Source organism: Chrysemys picta, chromosome 1 (genome assembly GCF_011386835.1).
Source record: "Chrysemys picta bellii isolate R12L10 chromosome 1, ASM1138683v2, whole genome shotgun sequence".
Classification (NCBI taxonomy): Eukaryota; Metazoa; Chordata; order Testudines; family Emydidae; genus Chrysemys; species Chrysemys picta.
Window position 1 is genome coordinate 72,957,715 of NC_088791.1, and position 25,113 is coordinate 72,982,827.

The following is a 25,113-nucleotide window of genomic DNA, read 5'->3' on the forward strand; positions in this document are numbered from 1 at the left end:
AATAGTCTGGAAGTCAATTATTCGAAAAGCCCCTTCTCTTCCTTACTGCGGTGACAGGATAGACTGTCACTAGTCACTCCTGAGATAGAGCTCTCTAGGTTGACAGCAAGGCTGTTTTGGCCGCGCCGCATGTTCATTTCCTGTGGCACTCTGTGAGACCAGAGTTTGATGGGCTTCAGGACGTAGTATGAGGCACATTTGTTCTGACAAGCTTTTAATTAAGGCTTTCATCTGAGGCTTTTAATTGAATTTTTGCTTGACACTGACCACTTCCTTGTTCGTGGTTCAACAGATCTAGATAGATTTTAGTGGGGGGGGGGAGGGTTTATAATTGTAGGTTTAAAATGTAGTTATTAGTTATATACTATATGGGAGTGCAGGGAGTGCACTGTTTCTTGTATGTTAGCATGGTTCAAAGGCTGCTTAACTGAGCTGCTGTGCCTGAGTTGAGGACTGAATCCCCATTACAAAGCATTGGCTCCACGGTCTATACTGCAGCCCAGGCAACCTATTTATGTAGTTTTAGTGATAACAGCAGTACACAAGAGAAAGGGGGTCTGACAGCATGTTGCAAATATTGTCAATTTAATGGTGTTCTGTAAGCTATATGAAGCACCCAAGTGCCATGGTGATGTACAAATGTAATACATTTAAACAATTATTTAAAAATAAATAGATCAATCCAATGAATCTCCAGTCCATATATTTTTGTAGTAGCATGTGGCCTTTTAGCTACTCAGTTCCCATTAAAGCTCATGGCTGTTGCACAGAAAGGCTTAAAAACCCAAACTCCAAACCCTGCTCAGCTTTGAAAACCCTCAGTCATTAACCCTTGAAACTAGACAAATTATTTACCCTGGGTGAAATGAAAAGATTAGGTAAGGATTGTAGAGGCAACTGAAATTATTCACAATGCGATATTAAATAATTTATCGTAGCCCCCTGAAAAGAAGTCATTTTGGAGGAGCCAAAGTTATTAAAATCTGCAAAAGCACGGCTAGAGAAGATTCTGAACTGTTGAGATTAAGATGGTTACATGATAATGGTAATTTATAAAAATGTTACTTATAGATACAGCAATATAAGAGAAAACATAACTGCCAGTTGTTGATCTTGTTAGCACATGACAAATTTCACTCAGAGACCCCCAACTTTGAGAAATAACCACACTGCAGGATTTTCACATGTTCAAAACTCCTCTGAAATCCTAAAGGGCCATAATTTAAAGCCGCAGTGAGATTTTACGGCACTTTTGATCATATGGTTTGCTTTTTTTAAATTAAACTTGTATTGGTATTTTCAATATAGTTGACAAGATATTAATTCCAATCCTATCCTCTTTATTTAAAAACAACCATAAATGATCCTAGGCTTGATTTTCAGATGTATCAAGGTCTCAGTCGCCTTTCTGACTACTCTGAGCCTGACAGGGGAATAAACTGACCCTCAGCATACCTTAGAGATGCCACAGGGCTGCTTTAACATACAATGGCTGGAAACAGTTTCTCAGGGGCCATTCCACTGACTGGACACATTCACAGAAGCAAACCACATTCTGGCCATACTGCAACTGCTCCTTTGGAACTCCCGCTGTGTGGAAGAGGGTGCAGTGGGTGGTATAGAGACATGCCATGGTGGCCTCCCCTACATTAGGGAATACCCAGTTGTCCTTTATAGTCCTGTTTGCACCAGTGGAGCAATCTGATATAGGGACCTGGCCCCTTTTACGTGTGAGAGAACCTGTACGCTGACGTGGATGAAACAGGAAATTAATCATTTAACACTTTTAAAGTTTTGCGACAGAACAATTTTCTATGCCACAGAAGTAATAACAATAATGAAGGTAAAAGTAAATGAAAAGTAAAACTGAAAGGATAGAGGGTCAAAATATGGCAGAAAAAAATGTACCATAAAAAGGGCAACTAGAATAAATAGCTGTAATTTGGGATGGGTTACAATTAACAATAGAACCCTATAATCTAGAACAGAAAGCTATTTATCTACTGAACTAGAGCTTGTAAATGTTAGCATTAATGAACAAATAAATCCCTTGAGTGGGAATAATCCTCCATCTGGAGCACGACTGTACAGATGCCCTCCAGTTGCCCACACATCAGACCACAGGAGAGCAACTTGTAGTTTTCAGAACCAGGGCAATATGGAACTAATGAATGAATAAACATCCAGCACACAACATTAAGCGGATGGTCCACATCTATGTTCATCACTGGCAGGCATTTAGGATACACACATTTGTGCACTTTGCTACTGTCAACAAATGCATTGGTGAGTTTTTGATGATAAGTGAAAGTCTCTTATTTTCCAAGTATTTATTTTTCCATCTGGATTTTCACCTATAAATTTAGGAATTGGCAATACACAAAAGAAGAATGGAGAATAGAACTAAACATGACAGAATTATTTAAGATTTCAATAAGGTGTATATCAACCTTGCTGCTTAAATGTCTAGAAAACCAAAGCCCACAAATTCTAGTGGGGTTCAGGAACCATAGAATGAAGAAAATGGTTTCAAAAGCCTAAACTATTGCCATGTAGTAGGCTACCACTATTCAGCATAAAAAATGGCTCCATATTGATGCCTTTTGTGGATCACATACTGGATTGGAATCAGGGCAAACCAAACTACTGTGGATGATAGCTTGGGAAAACAGCATAACTCACTACATTATAGACTTATAGTGGGAACATAATGCCTGTTTGAGCGGCAATAACTTGATGTTGGCAGAAATTTTCTCCTCAGAGTGGAAAGTAGATTCCAAAGCATCCTGGGTAAACTGCAAATACTGTGAGGTGTATCCCAAAGGGGTGAAAAAGCTTATTGCAGGTGTAGCCATAAGTGTAGCAGTGCAGTGCTGTGTTTCGTTCCCCAGCAAGGGAATTGACTTTTTTGCCTTTCTTTATCGGTCATGTCTAGTCCTTCTTACTGCCAACTACTAAAAATACTTCCTTTTCTCTTATGACTGGGTGGCATTCTATACATCAATTTGTGCAGCCCGTTTTTGTAATGAATTTGTATAGCATTTTTCCCCTTTTGCACATTTTTATTACCTCTTAAATAATGAAGCCAATTTATGTGCAACCCAATTATTTTGGAGGAATTAGAGTTTTCTCATTACATTTTAAATTACATTGTGAGTCCAGTGCATTTGAGTGGAGATTCAGTTTTCGCACAAAAATAGTGGAGAATTGTATCCCCCACACTGTATTGCCAGTTTTAATATATGGTTCCCTGCTATATCATAACACGTTTTGAAGAGTCACATCTACCTATGAAAGAGTATGTTGATTCTGTTTTCTTGGCATATATGAAAGAACTTTATTGCTCTTTATATGTGAGGCTTAATTGGCTTTCTCCTGAATTACACAGACAATATGTTTCTTAATTTGTTTGTATATAGGGTGTTTAATATCAAAAACTCTGAATTATTGTTTGATTGTTTACCCTTTTCCAATAATGATTATTTACAAAGAGTAATTTATTGTAAACATCTGGTTTGTGGATATTGGTATCCAATTTGGAATAAGCTAACTATTACACTGAGAACTGTTCTTTAAATATCTAGGTTTAAGAATGTAAAATGTAATCCTATTTGTCAATGAAATTCTTGTGGTATTTGAATGTCACTTTTGTTTGCTATATTTCTTGTGGATAATTAGTTTTATGCATATTCATTGCTTATCTGGCCACCCGATTAGCATTTAAGATGATTCTTTCTTCCTTCTTTTTATACAGTTGACAAAATATTCAGTGAAATATTAACTGAAACTATGTTTCCACAGAAAATTAGCAACCAAGATGTTCAGGAGATTGTGACCTAATCATGGCATCATGAATCCTTGCTGTACTGGACGGATTTTTTTATACAGAAGTTGTTAAGAGGTTTCAGATTTGCTTAGTCATTTGAGACACAATAACTTTTGTGTTGTGAGTTCATCTTGAGAAAAAAAAAAACACTTTTTGAAAAACATGTAGAAAATGACTAGGTTAATCAAAATAAACCCAGCCAGGGTCATGCCAAATGTGCCATCTGTTGAGAGAGACAGTAGCCTGACAGTCCAGCTTAGAATTGTTCAGCCATTTTGACTGCAACCACACTGATTCCCTTCCTTCCTGTGCTAGTGAGTTCTGACAGTTGACCCTGCTTCAACACTCATAAATACGCTGTCATGCAAGGTACTGTACCAATTAGACAATACGAGAAAATGTTACTTTTCATTTTGGTGGTTGGAACGAAGGGGATCTCTTGCCTCAGATTAGTACAATAGCCATCCAAGGGTCACACAATGACTTAACATGGAGAACTTAGGAGCTTTATTTAATACAGTGGTTAACATTAATAAGTCAGCATTTGTCAGTATTTAGCCATAGAGTGCAGTCTCAGACACTTGTTTTACATATAACCATTATGTGGTAAGGGTGGCCTACTAAAAAGACGGTTACTCACCTTTGTAACTGTTGTTCTTCGAGATGTGTTGCTCATATCCATTCCAATTAGGTGTGTATGCGCGCCGCGTGCACGATCGTCGGAGAAGTTTTTACCTTAGCAACACCCGGTGGGTCGGCTGTGGAGCCCCCTGGAGTGGGGCCTTCATGGCGCTGAATATATACCGCAGCCGACCCAGCGCCCCCTCAGTTCCTTCTTGCCGGTTACTCCGACAGTGGGGGCGGGGGGCGGGTTTGGAGTGGATATGAGCAACACATCTCGAAGAACAACAGTTACAAAGGTGAGTAACCGTCTTTTCTTCTTCGAGTGCTTGCTCATATTGATTCCAATTAGGTGACTAGCAAGCCTTACCTAGGCGGTGGGGTCGGAGTGAGACATTGCCATGTGCAAAACCGCCGATCCGAATGCAGCATCGTCTCTGGATTGCTGTACAAGCGCGTAGTGAGCGGCGAAGGTGTGGACTGATGACCAAACTGCAGCTCTGCAAATGTCCTGGATCGGAACTTGAGCCAGGAAGGCAGTTGAGGAGGCCTGGGCCCTCGTGGAGTGAGCGGTGAGGTGCGGAGTCGGGACACCGGCCAGGTCGTAACAAGCACGAATGCAGGACGTGATCCAAGAGGAGAGGCGTTGGAAGGAGACCGGTAGGCCCTTCATCCGGTCCGCTACTGCAACAAAGAGCTGCGTCGTCTTACGGAATGGTTTTGTATGTTCAATATAGAAAGCAAGGGCCCTGTGCACATCCAAGGAGTGCATGCGCTGGTCTTGACGCGTGGCGTGCGGTTTAGGATGGAAGACCGGGAGGAATATATCCTGGTTCACATGAAAAGCTGATACCACCTTGGGAAGAAAGGCAGGGTGGGGGCAAAGCTGCACCTTGTCTTTATGGAAGACTGTATACGGAGGCTCAGACGTGAGCGCCCTGAGTTCAGAAACACGCCTTGCTGAAGTGATGGCTATGAGGAAGACTGTCTTCCACGATAGGTAAAGGAGCGAGCAGGTAGCCAATGGCTCAAACGGAGGCCCTGTGAGCTTGGAGAGAACCAGGTTAAGATCCCACACCGGAACAGGTTGGCGCTGCTGCGGGTATAGCCGGTCCAAGCCCTTGAGGAATCTGACAACCATCGGGTTAGAGAAGACCGAGGAAGCGTGTTCTCCTGGGTGGAACGCCAATATAGCGGCCAGGTGAACTCTGACTGACGATATCGCCAAGCCATGCTGTCTCAGGGACAGGAGATACTCGAGTATGATGGGAATAGACGCCTCCAGAGGGGGCGTGGCCCGCTGTTCACACCAGCAGGAGAATCTCTTCCACTTGGCTAAGTAGGTGGTCCGCGTAGAGGGCTTTCTACTTCCTAGCAGAATCTGTTGCACCGGATGTGAGCATTGCAGTTCCGTCTGATTCAGCCATGGAGCATCCACGCTGTAAGGTGGAGCGATTGCAGGTCGGGGTGACACAATCGACCGTGGTCCTGGGAGATCAAGTCTGAGCACAAGGGAAGCGTGATCGGCGTTTGAATCGATAGCTCCAGAAGCGTGGTGTACCAGTGCTGTCTCGGCCAAGCTGGCGCGACTAGAATCATACGCGCCTGGTCTCTGCGTAACTTGAGTAATACCCTGTGGACCAGTGGGAACAGAGGGAAAGCGTAGAACAGCTGGCCCTTCCACGTTAGAAGAAAGGCGTCGGAGAGGGAGCCCGGAGATCGCCCTTGAAGGGAGCAGAACTCGTGGCACTTCCTGTTGGCTTGAGATGCGAACAGGTCGACCTGGGGAGATCCCCACCTCTGGAAGATGGAATAGATGATGTCCGGGCGAATCGACCACTCGTGAGTCTGGAAGGATCTCTGAGACGGTCCGCCAGAGTGTTCTGGACTCCAGGGAGGAAGGATGCCATGAGATGTATCGAGTGGGCAATGCAGAATTCCCACAGGCGAATGGCCTCTTGGCATAGGGGAGACGACCGGGCTTCTCCTTGCTTGTTGATGTAGAACATGGCCATGGTGTTGTCTGTGAGGACCAACACGCAGCGGCCATGCAGGTGACCGAGAAATGCCTGACAGGCTAGGCGTATGCCATGAGCTCCCGAACATTGATGTGCAGAGCTAGTTGGGATGCGCTCCACAGGCCTTGGGTATGGTGTTCCCCGAGGTGAGCCCCCCAACCCAGAGACGAGGCATCCGTGACTAGGTGCAGGTTGGGCTGTGGGGCGTGAAACGGTATTCCTGCACAAACTGCCTTGTGATCCAGCCATCAGGTGAGAGAGGTCAAGACCGAGCTTGGAATCGTGACTACCATGTTCAAGCTGTCCCGAGAGGGGCGGTATACCGACGATACCCAGGCCTGAAGCTGACAAAGCCAAAGTCTGGCATGTCTGGTTACATAAGTGCAAGAGGCCATGTGGCCTAACAGACTGAGACATGTCCTTACAGTGGTGATCCGGAAGGCCTGAAGTCCGTGGATGATATTTGCGATGGCGTGAAACCGAGTGTCTGGCAGAAGAGCTCAGGCAAGTGTGGAGTCTAGGACTGCGCCGATAAACTCTATTCTCTGGGTTGGCTCCAGAGTGGACTTCTCTTTGTTTAGTAGAATGCCTAAGTCTTGGAATGTTTGTAGTATTAAGCTGCCGTGTGCCCGAACCTGTTCCCTGGTACGGCCGTGGACCAGCCAGTCGTCTAGATACGGGAACACCTGTATCCTTTGCTGATGAAGGTATGCTGCCACGACAGCCATGCATTTGGTGAACACTCTCGGGGCCGCGGACAGCCCGAAGGGAAGGACAGCAAATTGGTAGTGTACCTTGTTTACTACAAAACGAAGAAAGCGTCTGTGTGGGGGGTAGATCGCTATATGAAAATAAGCGTCCTTCATATCGAGGGCGGCGTACCAGTCTCCAGGATCCAGGGAAGGGATGATAGTCCCCAAGGAGACCATGCGGAACTTCAACTTTACTATGAACTTGTTGAGTCCGTGCAAGTCTAAGATGGGTCACAGACCCCCTTTTGCTTTGGGGATCAGGAAGTAGCGGGAGTAAAATCCCTTGCCCCTTAACTCTGGGGGAACCTCCTCTATGGCCCCCATAGAGAGGAGCCCAGAAACCTCCTGTATAAGGAGATGCTCGTGAGAAGGGTCCCTGAAGAGGGACGGGGGGGGTGGGTGGGAAGGAGGGGAAGAAGAAAATTGGAGAGCGTATCCCCTCTCCACCGTGCAAAGGACCCAACAGTCCGAAGTTATAAGGGACCAAGCACGGTGGAAATGGGAGAGGCGATCCCGAAAGGAAGGAAAAGGATCCTGGGTGATGGCTGGTATGCCGTCCTCGGGCGCAGCTTCAAAAGTTTTGCCTAGGGCCTGGAGGTGGCCTAGGTGGTTCCTGATTCTGACCCTGCTGAGGGCTAGTCGACCTCCGTCTACCACCTCGTCCCCGCCGTCTGGGGAAGTCCTGTCTCGGACGAGGAGGAGGAGGGTAGAACCTCTGTGGTTGTGGCCTAAATGGTCTGCGTTGGGGTCCTGGGACATGCATCCCCAAGGAGCGCATCATGGTTCTCGAGTCTTTGAGGCTCTGTAACCTAGAGTCCGTCTTTTCCGAGAACAAGCCTTGTCCGTCAAACGGCAGATCCTGCAGGGTCTGCTGTAGTTCCGGTGGCAACCCCGAAACCTGGAGCCAGGAGACATGTCGCATGGCTATCCCCGATGCTAGTGTCCTGGCAGCCGAGTCCGCGATGTCTAGGGAGGCCTGTAAGGAGGTTCTAGCCACCTTTTTGCCCTCCTCCACCAGGGCCCCAAACTCCTCCCTTGAGTCCTGGGGAACCAGCTCCTTAAATTTCCCCATGGAGTTCCATGAGTTATAGTTATATCTGCTTAAGAGCGCCTGTTGGTTTGCGGCTCTAAGCTGCAGACCCCCCGCCGAATAGACCTTGCGTCCAAACAAATCAAAGCGTTTGGCGTCCTTTGATTTGGGCGCTGCCGCCTGTTGTCCATGGCGTTCTCTGGCGTTCACTGATGAAACTACTAGTGAACACAGTGGGGGATGTGTGTAGAGGTACTCGTATTCTTTGGAAGGAACAAAGTACTTCCTCTCTACACCCTTGGCAGTGGGAGGGATGGAGGCCGGGGTTTGCCAAATGGCCGTAGCGTTAGCCTGGATTGTTTTGATAATGGGTAATGCTACCCGTGTTGGGGCATCCGATAAAAGGATGCTCACCACCGGGTCCTGCACCTCCACTATCTCCTCGGCCTGTAGTTCCATATTTCGTGCCACCCTACGTAACAGATCCTGGTGGGCACGAAGTCTATAGGAGGTGGGCCTGCGGGTGTTGTACCCGCCACTGCCTCATCTGGGGAAGATGAGGAGGACGCCTCAGGGGGTAAAGGACCTGAGTGGGGTTCCGGCTCCACGGGACTCGGAGGTGCCGGATTCCCTGCACCAGGATCTGGCTCTTGCATGGGTGTCGGGGCCAGGGCCTCCATACCCCCTGGTGGGGGGCGGGAAATGGTGGCCTCAGGAGCCCTGTGCTCAGAGTGAGTCAAGCGAGAGGGCACTACTGGAGCCCCCCTGAGCCTGGTGATACGCCCAAGGGGTCCAGAAAGACCAATGCGTAGGGTCTTGTCGCAGGTCTTCTGCCACTTCCTGCCAATGGCCCAAGTTGTCTTCAGCTTGACCTTGAGCAGGGTACACTGAACGAGAGGCTCCTTCAGATGAGCGCGACGCCGATCTCGAGGGCCAGGGTGGTGCCGAGCGTGTGTGCAATGAGTCGTCTTGATACGGTGCCGAGTGGTGCCGACCCAATGGCGAGCGACCTCGGCACGGTGCCGGCGAACGGTACCAGGATTGAGAGCGGTGCCGATGACCATGTCGGTGCCAAGACCCAGATCTCGATCTGGACGACGAAGATCGTCTGTAACCACAGTGCCGGGAGCGGCTTCGCGAATGTGAGCGGCGCTCGTACCGGTACCGGGAGTTGCGCCTTGACTCCGACCGGTACCGGTGCTCGGGTCGGTGCCGGGAAGAAGATCGGTGCCGGGAGATAGATCTATGCCGCGAGTACGACCGGCGCCAGGATGGAGATCGGTGCTGGGACTGCGAGCGGCGTCGAGACCTGCTCCGCGAACGGGAGCGGTGCCGCGAGTCCACGCCTGGATACGGCGGGCGTATCAGGGTAGGCTTGCCCCTGGACTGTAGTGTACGAAGCGGTGCCGCAGGTTGAGAAGGCGCCGGCTCCGTGAGTGCGATAAGGTCTCGCGCCGTGGTGAACGTTTCCGGTGTGGAAGGGAGACAGGGCTCCACCACCTGACGAGGCGGTGAGCCAGTCCGCGCCGGACTCGACGGCTCTACACCCAGTGCCGGAGTCAACGGTGCCGATGGTCCTTGCACCTTCTGTCAATCAGGAGCCGGGCGCGGCTCTACCCCGCAGGGGGAGCCGGTGCCTGAAGGACCGCAACGTCCTGAGTCTTACGGGGCCTTTTAGGACCCAGAGGCAGGGACCGGCGCCGAGGGGCTTGAGGTGGACGCGGTGCCGAGGGAGGACGGTGCCGAGATGCCTTCCCCGCGTCTGCCCGCGGTGCAGTACCGGACGGTGCCGCTGGGGCGCTACGCACCGAGGCGCTCGGTGCCGGAACCTGGCGCGCCGAAGGAGGATCCGGGCTAAGTGCTGCCTCCATGAGGAGCTGCTTAAGTCTGAAGTCCCGCTCCTTTTTCGTCCTTGGCCTGAAAGCCTTGCAAATTCTGCACTTGTCCGTTTGGTGAGACTCCCCTAAGCACCTCAGACAAGAGTCATGGGAGTCTCCCGTTGGCATAGACCTAGCACATGCTGCGCACGGCTTGAAACCGGGAGCCTTGGGCATGAGCCCGGCTGTGTGCCTGGGGGAGGGGGAAGGGGGGGGAATATAGCCCCCTTAACCCCCACTAACTTACGAAAACTATTTATAACTATTTATAACTATTTATACTACTAATCACAACTAATCTAAAGAACACAACTAACAACTATCTACAATAAACAACGGGTAAGCTAGGAGAGTGGAGGACAGCTATGCCGCGCTCCACAGTTCCAACGACCGTCACGGGCGGTAAGAAGGAACTGAGGGGGCGCTGGGTCGGCTGCGGTATATATTCAGCGCCATGAAGGCGCCACTCCAGGGGGCTCCACAGCTGACCCACCAGGTGTTGCTAGGGTAAAAACTTCTCCGACGATCGTGCACGTGGCGCGCACACACACCTAATTGGAATCGATATGAGCAAGCACTCGAAGAACCCAGGGTTATGAGTTCAATTCTTGAGGGGGCTATTTAGGGATTTGGGGCAAAAATCTGTCTGGGGATTGGTCCTGCTTTGAGCGGGGCGTTGGACTAGATGACCTCCTGAGATCCCTTCCAACTCTGGTATTCTATGATAAATCTATGATAAATCTCTATGATAAAAGTTCTATTTTAATTGGCACTTCTCTACTGTTGGAGGGGAAAAAATCTACCTGCTGCCTAGGACTCATCTAAAAAATCAGAGTTAAAGGACTGTCTCAGCTGTAGTCTCTGGAACTGTAAAAAAGATGGTGTTTACATATAGCATTCATGGTTTTTACATTGCATTTAGATTGTAAGTATTTCGGGTCAGGAATTATCTCTTACACTCTGTTTATAATGGTGCCCCTTTGACACTATCATAAAAACATAACAGATAATAATATATCACATTTCTGTATTTTAATACCAAAAATAATAAATGTTAAAGTACAGAACTTGTTACCAGAATTTTATGATTCGAAAAAACATGTTACCCAGTAAATGGTCACCTGAGCAAATTTCTGAATAACATGAGTCATGTAGACTTGTTTTGGTGGCTCAGACATATAAACGTGTCACAAAAGAGCAATGATTTAGAAAACAGAGAAACATTTTTTTTCCAATGCCAGAATATCAGGACTAAGGGGAATTTGGAAGCCTGGTGCTTAGAATTTTGAAAAGCTCCTTGGGAAGGGAAGAAACTAATTTAATAAAGAAAGACACAGTCCATAGGTCATTAACTCCAAAGCATATATCGGGAAGATGGCCAAGAGCTAAAGTGGACTCCTTTCATTATTTTCTAGACATGGATAAGATTGCCAAGAGCAAAGAAAGACATTCTCTTTTCAGATCATTAAAGTAGAATCTTTAGTTGATCCTCCAACAGTGTTGAGTATAGATAGCAAAAATTACACATGATTACACCACTAAGGGAAGTGAGAATAGAAAATAGATTGTTTTTGTTCAAGCTGCTTTGCTTGTTGTGATGAGAAGCCAAAGAAATTCTAAAACACCTGAGAGTGCAAAATATGTGTGAAAATACAAGACAACAACATGAGTCTACATATGGCACCTAGCTGAAGCAATGAACAGAATAATTGGGCACACAAGTTTCTGAGATAACAGTCTGCAAGCTAATATGTTCTAGTGTTGAGAACCCTCATGCACTAATGAATATTTTATCGGTTCCCAAAAATTACAATATTCTGCTCCACTTGAGCATTTTAAATGGCTGTGAGAATACTCCTGGTGCTGTAACCAAACACACTGTGGAAAGATAGACAACAACCACTGATGGTTTTATTTTGTTTCATCCAAAGGCAAAGGTTAAATCTGCTTGAATAGTAACAATAAAGCTTGTGGCACCTTAGAGACTAACAAATTTATTAGAGCATAAGCTTTCGTGGACTACAGCCCACTTCTTCGGATGCATCCGAAGAAGTGGGCTGTAGTCCACGAAAGCTTATGCTCTAATAAATTTGTTAGGCCTTGTCTACACTACGAGAGTAGTTCGATTTTACTTGCATCGAATTTTTGTAATCGATATTGCAAAGTCGAACGTGTGTGTCCACACTAAGGACAGTAATTCGACTTTGTGCGTCCACACTAACGGTGATAGCGTCGACATTCGAAGCGGTGCACTGTGGTCAGCTATCCCACAGTTCCCGCAGTCCCCTCTGCCCATTGGAATTCTGGGTGTAGCCGGCAATGCCTTCTGGGTAACAAAATGAGTCGAGGGTGCTTTTGGGAAACTGTCGTCATCCGTCCATCACTCCCGCCCTCCCTCCCTGAAAGCGCCGGCGGGAAAACAGTTCGCGCGCTTTTCCAGTCATTGACAGCGCGGACGCCACTGTACTCCGAGCATGGAGCCCGCTGCGACCATCGCTGCAGTTGTGGCCGCTCTCAACGTCTCGCAGCTTATCATAAAGGTTTCCCTGAGGCAGATGCAGAAAAGTCAGGCAAGGAGGCTACGGCACCGCGGTGATGTCCTGAAGTCTGAGAGTAGCACAGACCTGTCAGAAAGCAGGCGACCCAGCGCCGAGGACATCACAGTGGCAATGGGTCATGTTGATGCCGTGGAACGGCGATTCTGGGCACGGGAAACAAGCACTGAGTGGTGGGACCGCATAGTGCTGCAGGTCTGGGATGAATCCCAGTGGCTGCGAAACTTTCGCATGCGGAAGGGAACTTTCCTGGAACTTTGTGAGTTGCTGTCCCCTGCCCTGAAGCGCAGTGACACCCGGTTGCGAGCTGCACTGAGTGTACAGAAGCGAGTGGCCATAGCCCTGTGGAAGCTTGCAACGCCAGACAGCTACCGGTCAGTCGCGAACCAGTTTGGGGTGGGCAAATCTACCGTGGGGGTTGTTGTGATGCAAGTAGCGAAGGCAATCGTTGATGTACTGCTGCCAAAGGTAGTGACCCTGGGAAACGTGGAGGCGATCATAGATGGCTTCGCAGCGATGGGATTCCCAAACTGCGGTGGGGCCATAGATGGAACTCACATCCCTATCCTGGCACCGGACCACCAGGCCACCCAGTACATTAACCGAAAGGGATACTTTTCCATGGTGCTGCAAGCACTGGTGGACCACAGGGGACGTTTTACCAACATCTACGTGGGATGGCCGGGCAAGGTTCATGACGCTCGTGTTTTCAGGAACTCTGGTCTGTTTAGACGGCTGCAACAAGGTATTTACTTCCCGGACCACAAAATAACTGTTGGGGATGTGGAGATGCCTATAGTCATCCTCGGGGACCCAGCCTACCCGCTAATGCCCTGGCTCATGAAGCCCTATACTGGCGCCCTGGACACTGAAAAAGAACTCTTCAACTACCGGCTGAGCAAGTGCAGAATGGTGGTGGAGTGTGCTTTTGGCCGTCTCAAGGGGAGATGGAGAAGCTTACTGACTCGCTGTGATCTCAGCGAAACCAATATCCCCATTGTTATAGCAGCTTGCTGTGTGCTCCACAATCTCTGTGAGAGCAAGGGGGAGACCTTTATGGCGGGGTGGGAGGTTGAGGAAAATAGCCTGGCTGGTGATTACTCACAGCCAGACAGCCGGGCGATTAGAAGAGACCAGCGGGAAGCGCTGTGCATCCGGGAGGCTTTGAAAGCAAAGTTCCTGAGTGAGCAGGGTAACCTGTGATTTTATAGTTTGTGTACTGAGAAGCTAAACCTGCCCCCGTTTCTTTACCCAGGTAATGTTGACTATCCTATCCAGTTACATACCCCCTTCACCCCCCCTCCAACACACGTGTCGAAATAAAAATAGTTCTACTTTGTTAAAGCACACCGTTTTCTTTAATACTGTTTTAGCGGGAATTTTTTAAAACTGGGACGCAGACTGTGGTGCGGGGCGGGTCTAGTGTTGTGATGCGAATGCAGCTTCTAAACTCAAGGATTGACAGGCTCCGCTGCGGTGGGATGCTTGTTTCAACGGAGCCTGTCACCCCTCCTGATCGGGACTGTGTGTATGGGAGGTCTATTTGACTTTGTGGCAGGGGGAGGACGGTTACAGATCCCATGCTGTGTGGCTCTGTGATCCTGTCTAAGGACCGGCGCTTAAGATCTGTAACTGCCCTCCCCCGCCACAAAGTCACAGAGCAACCCACCCCCCCCAACATTACATCAAAACAACCTCCCAGACTAACCGGGGCAACTAGTCACTGCATCACTGCACTGTGTATGTGCCCTGCTGCTGTGCCTGCCCCCGACTATGTACCCTGCCAAAGGAGACTGTCCTGTCCAATTTCCAACCCCCTTTCCCCTCCTCCTCCAAAAGAACATGATTGAAACAGTAGTTAACAGAAACGAATTTTTTATTATCAACTACACATGGCATTGGGAGGTGAAACTTGGACGTGGGCTTGTGTCAGGCGGGAAGGAAAGAACTTTTCAAATTTTGGGAAATGAGAGCCTTCTGCTACTAGAGCTCTCTGCAGGGGTGGAGTGAGAGTTAGCAGGGACTCTGCCGCCTCTCCTTCTTTGCACTTTGGGTGAGGTGGGTATGGGACTTGGTGGCGGGGGAGGGCGGTTAGAGATGGACTGCAGCGGGGCTCTGTCCTCCTGCCTCCGTTCCTGCAGAACATCCACAAGGCGCCGGAGTGTGTCCGTTTGCTCCCTCAGTAGTCCAAGCAGCGTTAGAGTCGCCTGCTGGTCTTCCTGCCGCCACCTCTCCTCCCGATCCATGTTGGCTTGGTGCATTCGGGTCAAGTTCTCCCGCCACTGGGTCTGCTGTGCTGCCTGGGCTTGGGAAGAGGCCATAAGCTCAGAGAACATGTCCTCCCGTGTCCTCTTCTTCCTACGCCTAATCCGCGCTAGCCTCTGGGAGTGTGATTCCAGGCTAGGTTGTGAGACAGTCGCAGACGGGGCTGTGGAAATGGGAAAAAGGGAGTGAATTCCTCTGAAAGATAAATGTAGTTGTGAACAAAGAACATAGTCTTTCTCTGTGAACAAGACCATGCACAGCACCTTTCACATGCGCACTCAGCACAAGGTCGAATTCTCGGCCTTCGCATTCTGTGCCTGGGGTCTTGAACAGCACATTTGAGAAGCGAGGCAGCACAACGGAATTTCTGTTGCAGGCAGACATGGTAAGCCGTACACTTGTGGCAGTTTAAAACTTTTATATTACCACTGGCCTCATTTCACATTTAAATCAATGTCAGTCCCTGCTGCCAGCAATCCGGCAAGCGGGAACTCTGCCCCTGTCCCACCCCCTCGCGGCTGTCCCCGGGAACGATCCCTTTCGGCTGCCCCTCTCCCGCCTCCACCGCGTGGCTGCAAACCAGCGGTGACAGTTCTGTAAAGGAACGGGAAAGCAGTCCCAACACTAACATTCCCCTACCTAATTAAAAGCAGGTCACCATGGCCGACATCACCCTGATGAGGATCTCCGAGAGCGACAAAGAGAGAATGCTCCGGGAAAGCCTCCAAAGACCAGGGCCGTATGCCGCCCTGCTGTGCAGAGCAATGATCCCCGAGTACCTGATAATCTCGTGGCGCGGCAACGTGTCATACTTCGGAGGACCCAATAAGGCCGCTCTCCCCAAGAACCTCATGCAACGGCTTTCAAGTTACCTCCAGGAGAGCTTCATCGAGATGTCCCAGGAGGATTACTGCTCTATCCCCGCACATATAGACCGCATTTTACTGTAGCTGCAGTAGCAGGGAATACACAGTAGAGCGGCTTGTGCAGGACAATCACTGAAAACCGGACATTGCTAGATTTCTTTTCAAAACTTGCACTGCCCCTTACTAAACCGTTAAGCGCCTAGGGCACACTAATCATGAACAACCCATTCTTTTAATTGTTAATATTCCTGTTTTGTTAAAAATAAATGTTTAGATGTTTACAACACTTACTGGCTGATCCTTCACCAGATTCTGTGTCCGGGGTAATGGCTGGGGACGCTTCGTAGGGGATCTCTGTAAGGGTGATGAAGAGATCCTGGCTGTCGGGGAAATCAGCGTTGTGAGAGCTGCCAACTGCCTCGCCCTCCTCATCTCCTTCCTCATCTTCCCCGTCCCCTAACATGTCTGAGGAACCGGCCGTGGACAGTATCCCATCCTCAGAGTCCACGGTCACTGGTGGGGTAGTGGTGGCGGCAGCACCGAGGATGGAATGTAGTGCCTCGTAGAAACGGGATGTCTGGGGATGGGATCCGGAGCGTCCGTTTGCCTCTTTGGTCTTCTGGTAGCCTTGTCTCAGCTCCTTGATTTTCACGCGGCACTGCGTTGCATCCCGGCTGTATCCTCTCTCTGCCATGTCTTTAGAGATCTTCTCGTAGATCTTTGCATTCCTTCTTTTGGATCGCAGCTCGGAAAGCACGGACTCATCGCCCCACACAGCGATGAGATCCAAGACTTCACGATCAGTCCATGCTGGGGCTCTCTTTCTATTCACAGACTGCATGGCCATCACTGCTGGAGAGCTCTGCATCGTTGCCAGTGCTGCTGTGCTCGCCACGATGTCCAGACAGGAAATGAGATTCAAACTGGCCAGACAGGAAAAGGAATTCAAATTCAAATTTTCCCGGGGCTTTTCCTGTGTGGCTGGTCAGAGCATCCGAGCTCGCACTGCTGTCCAGAGCGTCAACAGAGTGGTGCACTGTGGGATAGCTCCCGGAGCTATTAGCGTCGATTTCCATCCACACCTAGCCTAATTCGACATGGCCATGTCGAATTTAGCGCTACTCCCCTCGTCGGGGAGGAGTACAGAAGTCGAATTAAAGAGACCTCTATGTCGAACTAAATAGCATCGCAGTGTGGACGGGTGCAGGGTTAATTCGATTTAACGGCGCTAACTTCGACATAAACGCCTAGTGTAGACCAGGCCTTAGTCTCTAAGGTGCCACAAGTACTCCTGTTCTTCTTTTTGCGGATACAGACTAACATGGCTGCTACTCTGAAACAATAAAGCTGAGTTTCAAGGCCCTTACATATCTAAATTGAAGAGAAACAAAAACTGAAGTACATGAGAACATTTTTTGTTAATTTAACATTTTCAGTGAATTTAATGCCAGGTATCAGAATGACAGCCCTGAGCTAGATGCTCTCTCTTCACAGACCAGGTAGTGCCACTGCTTGGGCAATGTGCAGCATCAGCCATGTTCTGAAAGGAGCCACTGGTAGGCATGAAAGCATTATTTCTGGTTAACCTACTGTATGTAAGAAAATCAGGACTCTGACAATACAGTAGGTAACATGAGCACTTTATATTAGATTTCAGAGTAGCAGCCGTGTTAGTCTGTATCCGCAAAAAGAACAGGAGTACTTGTGGCACCTTAGAGACTAACAAATTTATTAGAGCATAAGCTTTCGTGGACTACAGCATCCGAAGAAGTGGGCTGTAGTCCACGAAAGCTTATGCTCTAATAAATTTGTTAGTCTCTAAGGTGCCACAAGTACTCCTGTTCTTTATATTAGAAGAACCCCTTAAAAAGAAGGAGGTCATGTCACAGGGATCAGAAGAGAAGATTCCAGAAGGTGGCAGGTGAGCTCAGCTGGAGAAGGTGGAATGAGAGCAGGACAGGGTGGAGTTCACTATATTTTTCTGATTCAATATACATAGACATTTATAGCAAATAATATTACACAGCATATTTTGGGTGCATGGGTGTTTGTATTGTTAACTAAACAAGAAAACCTATTGTAATGAAGCAAATCAAAGACTCCCTTACTGTGTGCATACTGTACACACAGAACATGCAACTAACATTTCAGAGAAGGCTATGCCATTTCCATGGGATGTATCTTTTTAAGTCAGTACCGGCCGCTGTCTAGGCCTAAGACCTCATACTGCAGTGAATAGAGGTGATGCTATCAGTCTCTGGGAGAGAGTACAAAGCATCTATCATGTTTAACACACTCGAGCAGTAGAGTACCAAGAAGAGGTTATAGTCGCAATGGAAAATGACTTCGCAGCTGCAAGTGCAGTGACTGCAGTTGCCAAAAGGGAGCAGGGACTGAACAACTCAAGTAAGATGTGAGGAACACACAAAATGTTATTCATATACAAATGAGGACAATACCTTCATAACATTTATATATTGTTATTTAAATCTGGAATTAGAGAAATCATTCGAGGGAGAAGATAGACTCTCTCTCCCCCATCAGCCCTTCAGCTGGACTTCAGATTGCAAGCTAGAAAAATCATTATTAAGGAATTGTTATAGAGAGTAGATGAACCCAGATTTCCTAGGTGGACAAAAGGTTTTACTCATTTACCCCTTTGCAAAGTAGATATAAAATGCCACCAGATCGGAATGGCAGGGTTTTATATTCACTTTGCACAGATGAAAATAACAATGCCAGGTACAATGCGGTGGACAATGAGGCCTAAGGAAAATAACCCCACAATTTTGGACTGCTAAGAGGATTGCATCATGCTGGAAGGTGTCCCAGGTGTCTGAATGGTGAGTTTATACTGCACTTATTAAATTCTGACAAATTTACCATTCCCTGCTGCTTATCCTGATATTTCTAGTGGATATGACTAAATACAAGTAGTAATATACTGATCTGAATAGAAATGGGCAGGCTGATATTACTGTAAGTTGGGATGTCCCTCAGGCTCTTGTCAAAGGGGGAAATGTTATCACTGGTTTTGCTTGGAATAAGCAATTGAAAGTAGAGCAAATAAAGAAGGAAAAACTTACAGGAAAAAGACAAACAATGGGCCAACATTATCCTAATGCAGCTTGCAATTGTTCTGGTCTAGTGAAGATGACGTGCTGTAGTATCAAAAGCAGTGCACCTGTTGTAATTCAGTATTACAGTATAATGCCATTTGACAGCATAACAATAAAACCTAAGCTGATGTTGATAGTATAGGATCCAGGTGCTCCTACCCAATACTTTGTTCATATACATAATGGTGGGAGGAGAGTCCAATGGATCTCTGTTAATCAGATTTTGTTGAAGGAAACATGCCTGAGTTAATTGTCTGTTAAACCTGATTTAATTGGTTTTCTTGTGAAATTCTCTGCTGGTGTAATTTGACAACATTTCATTTAAGTCAAGGGTGATGTGCCCTCTTACGCTAGCAAAGAACTTGGCACCATATGTTTGCTGTAGTTTGAAATGTCTTTCTGGCTTTGTTTTGTTAGAACCCTTTTCCAACTATATTAAACCAGTGCACTGGGGGCTGGTTCATGGAGAGCACTGAGAGGCATTATTATTATTTATTATTTGTATTATGTAATGGCAGCTAGGTGTCCCAGCAATGGAACAGGGCCCCGTTCTTTGCACGATACAAACAGATGACAAATTATGGTCCCTGCCCCAAAGAGCTTACTGTCTATTCTGCTCCAGGGAGATTGTTACAATCCTTGATGGGGAGCAGAATAATCTCCAGCCTGCTCTGTACCACTTGGAAGATAGAGAGAGAACACTCCCTCTGCGCCTCTGAATATAAGCCTGTAGTTGTTCCAGACTCTTATGTGAGTTACTAAGGAGGTTGGGGAAAGTATGGTCTGGCCCTAAGCCATAAGACATAAGTCAGACAAAACTCCCAGTGACTTCAGTTGCCATTGGCTATTTCTCTCTGCCTGCATATAGCTCACCTGCCCCAATGTACTTCAATTAATATTCAGGAGACCAGTGTTTCTCAACAATCAGTCCATGGACTGGTGTCCGTCCCAGAGATCTCCCTGACACAATTTAGGAAGGCAGCAAGCCATTCTCTGGTATCATAGAAGGTTGAGAAACACTGCAATGGACATGTCATTGATTTTTGACTGCCTGGGTCATCCTTATTTCTGAGGTTACCTGTGTTTTTGTGAGTATGGTTTTTACTGGCAATGAGTCCAATCCTGAAGTCCTTGTTCAGGCAAAAGACATATTTACTTCAGTCTGAAATATCCACAGCAGGAGTGTCAGAACTTTCTGCGGAGATGGGCAAATTCCATTTTTAATTATAACCTGTGAGGCACAGTATAAATTTAGCTCTGCACCCTACCCTCACTCCACAGCACAATTCCTACTGATGTCATGGGAGGGCTGCACAAAGATCCAGGGTAGAATACTGAAGGACATAAATCTAAGGTCCTTCACACAAATTAAAAAGGAAACAAGATGTGTCTGAAAGGGGATGAGAGACTTCTATCCCTGGCCTAATGAGGTGGTAAAGTAAACATACTCACCTCTTTTGGATTTCAGTCTCAGATCCTCAGCCAGTTCACAAACTTGTATCCCGGACGAGCCCCCAAACTGAAGGACATAAATCCACACCGTGTAGAGGTCAAAGCATAGGGGTTTATTACACACAGCGCTGGCGGAGTGTCACCTGGCTTATTAGGCTCAGAGACACTGTCAATTAATTGATTACAATGAAATATATAGATTTTCCATGGGCGGGGGAAAGTGACGGGGTAGGCAGTTCCACACCCCGGGATAGGTTTTGCAGCAAGACAAGATAGCACAATAGCCAATGGTTAAAAGGTTACACAATGTCTCCGCCCATGGTCTCAAGTTAGCAAATTAACATTTGATTAATACTTTGATAAAATGTTATTAGTATAAAATATATATGTTGAATTCTGATTTGGGGTCCATAGGAATGGAGTAACTCCTTTGATTGTCCGACAGGTACATGTCTAGGGGATAAAGCAAAGAAACAGTGAAAGCATATGAAAATAGAGATTGTCTCCTTTATGTCTTAAGGCAGGGCATTGGTCCCTTGGAAGGGAGGTGGAAGGGTGCCATATCATTATAGTGACATGTGCCAATATTTCATAAACTCAAGGTTGGATCTGTGGGAAGACTGTTTTCCCTTCAGGAGAAACACAATAGGAACAGGGATCCTTTGTTCAATTTGAAACATTGGATGAAACATAATTATTCAGTTATTGCTTCAACATCTGGCATTTCTACTGACCAAGCAGATCTTAGTAAAGGCAATGTTATTTTGTTTACCCCAGCTTTCTCGTAGCTGATCACTATTAGCTAGGCCTCTGGTCTCCAGACCAAACTCTGGACTTCGGGTCTGAAAAAGAGCTGGCACAATCCATATATACCAGGTTGTTATATAACATGCACATGGATTTTAACCCTTCACCCAGCTTTCTCGTAGCTGATCACTATTAGCTAGGCCTCTGGTCTCCAGACCAAACTCTGGACTTCGGGTCTGAAAAAGAGCTGGCACAATCCATATATACCAGGTTGTTATATAACATGCACATGGATTTTAACCCTTCAGTCCCTCCTCTTGACCCTAGGGTTCCGTAACCCGCCAGGTCAAATATACCAATTTTAATGTACTCAGCCTACTGCGGAGTCGCCGATAAAGCACCAGTACCATCAGGAATGTTAGGATAGACAATCCCCACATAACTTGACAAAATAACACCCAGATCCATCCCCAGGGGACCTTGTCACCTGAGATGGCATCGCCCATAATCATTGCTTTAACCTCCACTGCCTGGTTCCTTGCCTTTGAGTACTTCACATCGGCCTGGTCCACGGTTTCTCCTATCTGAGTGTACCTCAGACGGCCTTCCCCAATATGCCTCTGGGCCTCGGCCACCAACTCCTCGATCTTCGCCTGCAGGGCCTGTAGACCCTCCTCTAGATACTTACTGCCGTAGTGCCATTCCGGATCCCATGTTAGGTTACCCATCATTGGCGGAGTACGGTGAAGCCGCGTCCCGTCAACAGTCAGGGTTGACCTTCGGGGGACCGTCATGCACACGGATGGATGTCTCGAGGGGCAGGGCTTTCCATTTAGCTCGATGGAGTGGTTCTGGGCAGTCACACACTAGTAGGTACCGTTCATCTGGACCAGCTCCGTGTGCGCCAGTTTCTCAGTAATGGCCACTTCGAACCTAGACAGATTCGTTAGAACATTATATGGACATGTACACAGAATTTCCTTATCAGAATGGGTGCAACATTCACTAGGATACAATGCTCTCCCTGCGACCTCAGCGTATGCAACGCCTTCTATTTTAATAACATGACCCCTTCTCCATACTGGCAGGGAGGTCACCATCCTAGCTTGTGGCAAATAAGGGATGCCTAAAGGTACCAGAAGGCTAAAGAGTATACTGTTACCTGTCCAAACTGGTCTTTGGACTCTCATTGATTCTCTGTTTCCCCATGCCCACGGAGGGGTACTGGGGAGATAGGGTCCCACCACTTCCATAAGGGCTGGATGGACCCGGCCATCAAGGAGATCGGTTACAATTCCTTGTGTGGTGATAGCCAAAGTTTGTCCTGCTCTCCAACAACTTTCCTCCAGTGCCTTTATTTTAGTCCCATTTATTAGCAGGCTGGTGACTTCTTGACCCAGGTATTTTGTTATATCTAATGAGGTGGATACAGAGTTTGACAGATCCTTTAAGCTATCTAGGATCAATCGACTGGCCTTAGTAGTATCCAGTCCTCCCCGGGCATTAGAAATTACAGTGTCAGCCAACCTTGATTCCAGCCGGTCCCTCCTCTCAGCTTGGCGTGCTATGGTATAGGAGTTGCCAACAGAACTACCTGCACCAAACCATCCTGCAAGGGTATCTAGTAATCCCCTCTTCTGTCTATTTAAGCGCTCACCAATTTGGTTTGTTAGGCTAGTAATGTTTCTACTCATTCGAGGCCTGACCTTTGCACATTGTCTGTTCACTTCCTCTAAAGGAATACGCACCTCGACCCTGTAAGTGTGGAATACCACCGAGGTGAGGATCGGTAGAGCTGGTCCTATCAGTATCAGTCCTGGTTTTGGAACAGGGATTTGTTCAGGGCATGACACACAATCGGGTGGTTCCACTCTGTCTCTGATAACCCGGTTAATTGTTACCAGTCGTGGACATTCTAATTTGGGCCATCGTTTAACAAATGTATGCCATGCCTTTGGGGTTACCTCCGTTCGGGCTTTAAGTGGTAAGCCCCATCCTGATTCAACAGGCCCAACCTCCACTGGTACCATGTCAGTATAATTGGCACATAATCGTTCATGAGTGTTTGGTTTCTTTCCCACAAAATCCCACACAAATTCCAGTATCGAGGTCTGTGTGTTTCCTCCCAAACCATCGTGGCAATATGCCATGTAATTGTGTTCAAATGAGGGATAGCCCAAGACTTTGTAGTCCCCTTCACTAGTAGTACGCAGCTGTCCCCCTTTAAAGGTAACTCGGACACTGGTTGCATTAAGTATAGACACTGTCCCTCTAAGAGGGCCACAACATCGTCTAAGAGCGTCACCCTGTTCAAAGGGGTAGCTTATACACTTCCATGATTCCTTCCAAATGCCTCCATGAAACTCCATAATCTCTGGTACTTGACACCAGCGAATAACAGGGCAGTCAGCTGTTATCAAAATTGTAATGTTACTAGCCTCCCTGTTGTTATGAGCATCAGTGTATGATTTTATTTGGACCTTCTTGTGTTCTACTGTGTGCTCATGTCCTAACCACAGTGCCACCTTTACTTCTGGCCAAACTTGTTTATTGGCCATTGCACGTGTCTTGCAAAAGCTAAGTGTTTTCTTAGTGCGGCAATTAAAACGAAGCAAACCCGGAGGAGGGGGGTTAGTGACCCATTCCCAGTCCTCCTTTTCACATGGCATACTACTTGCGTCCTTCCTCATGCACCACATGGACAGCAGGAGCCACAGCAGAAGCCTCCCCATGGTCGTTCTGGTTGTCCTGGTCACCCTTCAAATACAGCCTTTATATAGTAATTAAGTTCTTTGTTATGATATTATATATGACCTTTTCAATGCCTTATTCCTGTACTCAGCTTCAATCAGCAGAAAAATATGGTCATCGCTGTTTCTACTCTTTCTCTTCCTTCCCCATCATCCTTCCTCTGTATCTCTCTCCATTCCTGTTTGTCATATCTCCTGTCCTGTGTTCCCTCTGAAGTACTCATAATTCTACACACACACACACACACATACATATATATTTGGGGCTTTTTTCTCACCCTCTTCTCTGTTCCATCTTCCAAAATTATCAGCAACGAAATTGTGAATGTTGACATGAAAATGTCATCAGAAAGCTTTAGAGGGAACAACCCAGTGAGATGAATGCTAAGTGGGAGAGTTCACTCCTCTCCGATACAGGTAGCCTCTGGGGTTACAGGTTGCCTGTTTGCAGACTCAGAAAGATAACAGTGCAGTAGTTCACATTCATTTCACATCTGGAAGGTTATCTTTGCAACCATGTGAATTAAAAATATACACAGACAGGCTCTGAACATGGCATGAGGGCCACAAAAATACATTTAGTCTGGCTAGCTCCAGCCTATCGGCTGGGTGTTTGACATCACTGACAAACAGGATCCAGCTACATTATATGGAATATATTTTACTTATGAGTAGCCATAGGCATTTGTTAATTTTGTATCACTTCTTGACCTTATTAAGGAAGTGTAGTGGATGCAAATCACAGATCACACAAATGCACCATAGCTACATAAGGGATTTGCACATCAGCCACGCTGATAGCTAAAATCTCCACTGAAGGCAAGGCCCTAGTGACTCAGAAATATACCCAATTTATCATTTTGTGACTAAACACAGAGAGCGATTGGTCTGTCGCATAACAGAGTGGATTGAAAGGGAGAGTGAAATCTCCTAAAACATGTTGTACCGATATTCTACCTCCAATACATGAGTGGAGCTGGAATTCACAAAGTCAATAATAGAACATCATTTGTGTGTCAGTAGATATCAAATTAGTATAAAATAATCAGCCCATATACTTCTTATAAAAAGAATGTTTCCCCTTGTTCTTTTGAGCTGGGTGTACAACTTTCTTGTTATTAGAATGATGGTTATTGGGTAAATTTGAGACATCAATTTGTACAATTTTGGATTCATTTCAATATGCCTTTTTTCATCACTCATTACATTGTGCAGTAGTCATTATTTCCAGCTTC

The 25,113-nt window shown here is 47.0% G+C and overlaps 2 protein-coding genes and 1 long non-coding RNA gene across 25 annotated transcripts in view; 1 reads left to right on the top strand and 2 right to left on the bottom strand.

Annotated features, from left to right (window-relative positions):
- SYT1 (synaptotagmin 1) overlaps nucleotides 1-25,113 on the top strand; it is a 510,915-nt gene that overhangs the window by 448,767 nt on the left and 37,035 nt on the right. The window lies entirely within an intron of this gene.
- The window catches only part of LOC135974003 (uncharacterized), a 53,672-nt gene that overhangs the window by 14,588 nt on the left and 13,971 nt on the right, over nucleotides 1-25,113 (bottom strand). The window lies entirely within an intron of this gene.
- LOC135973994 (uncharacterized) lies at nucleotides 14,538-17,089 on the bottom strand. The gene is made up of 2 exons (XM_065559694.1): nucleotides 16,102-17,089; nucleotides 14,538-15,107 (listed from the first exon to the last, which is right to left on the bottom strand). The coding sequence occupies exons 1-2, from the start codon at nucleotides 16,676-16,678 to the stop codon at nucleotides 14,632-14,634; spliced, it is 1,053 nt and encodes a 350-aa protein (XP_065415766.1). The 5' UTR covers nucleotides 16,679-17,089; the 3' UTR covers nucleotides 14,538-14,631.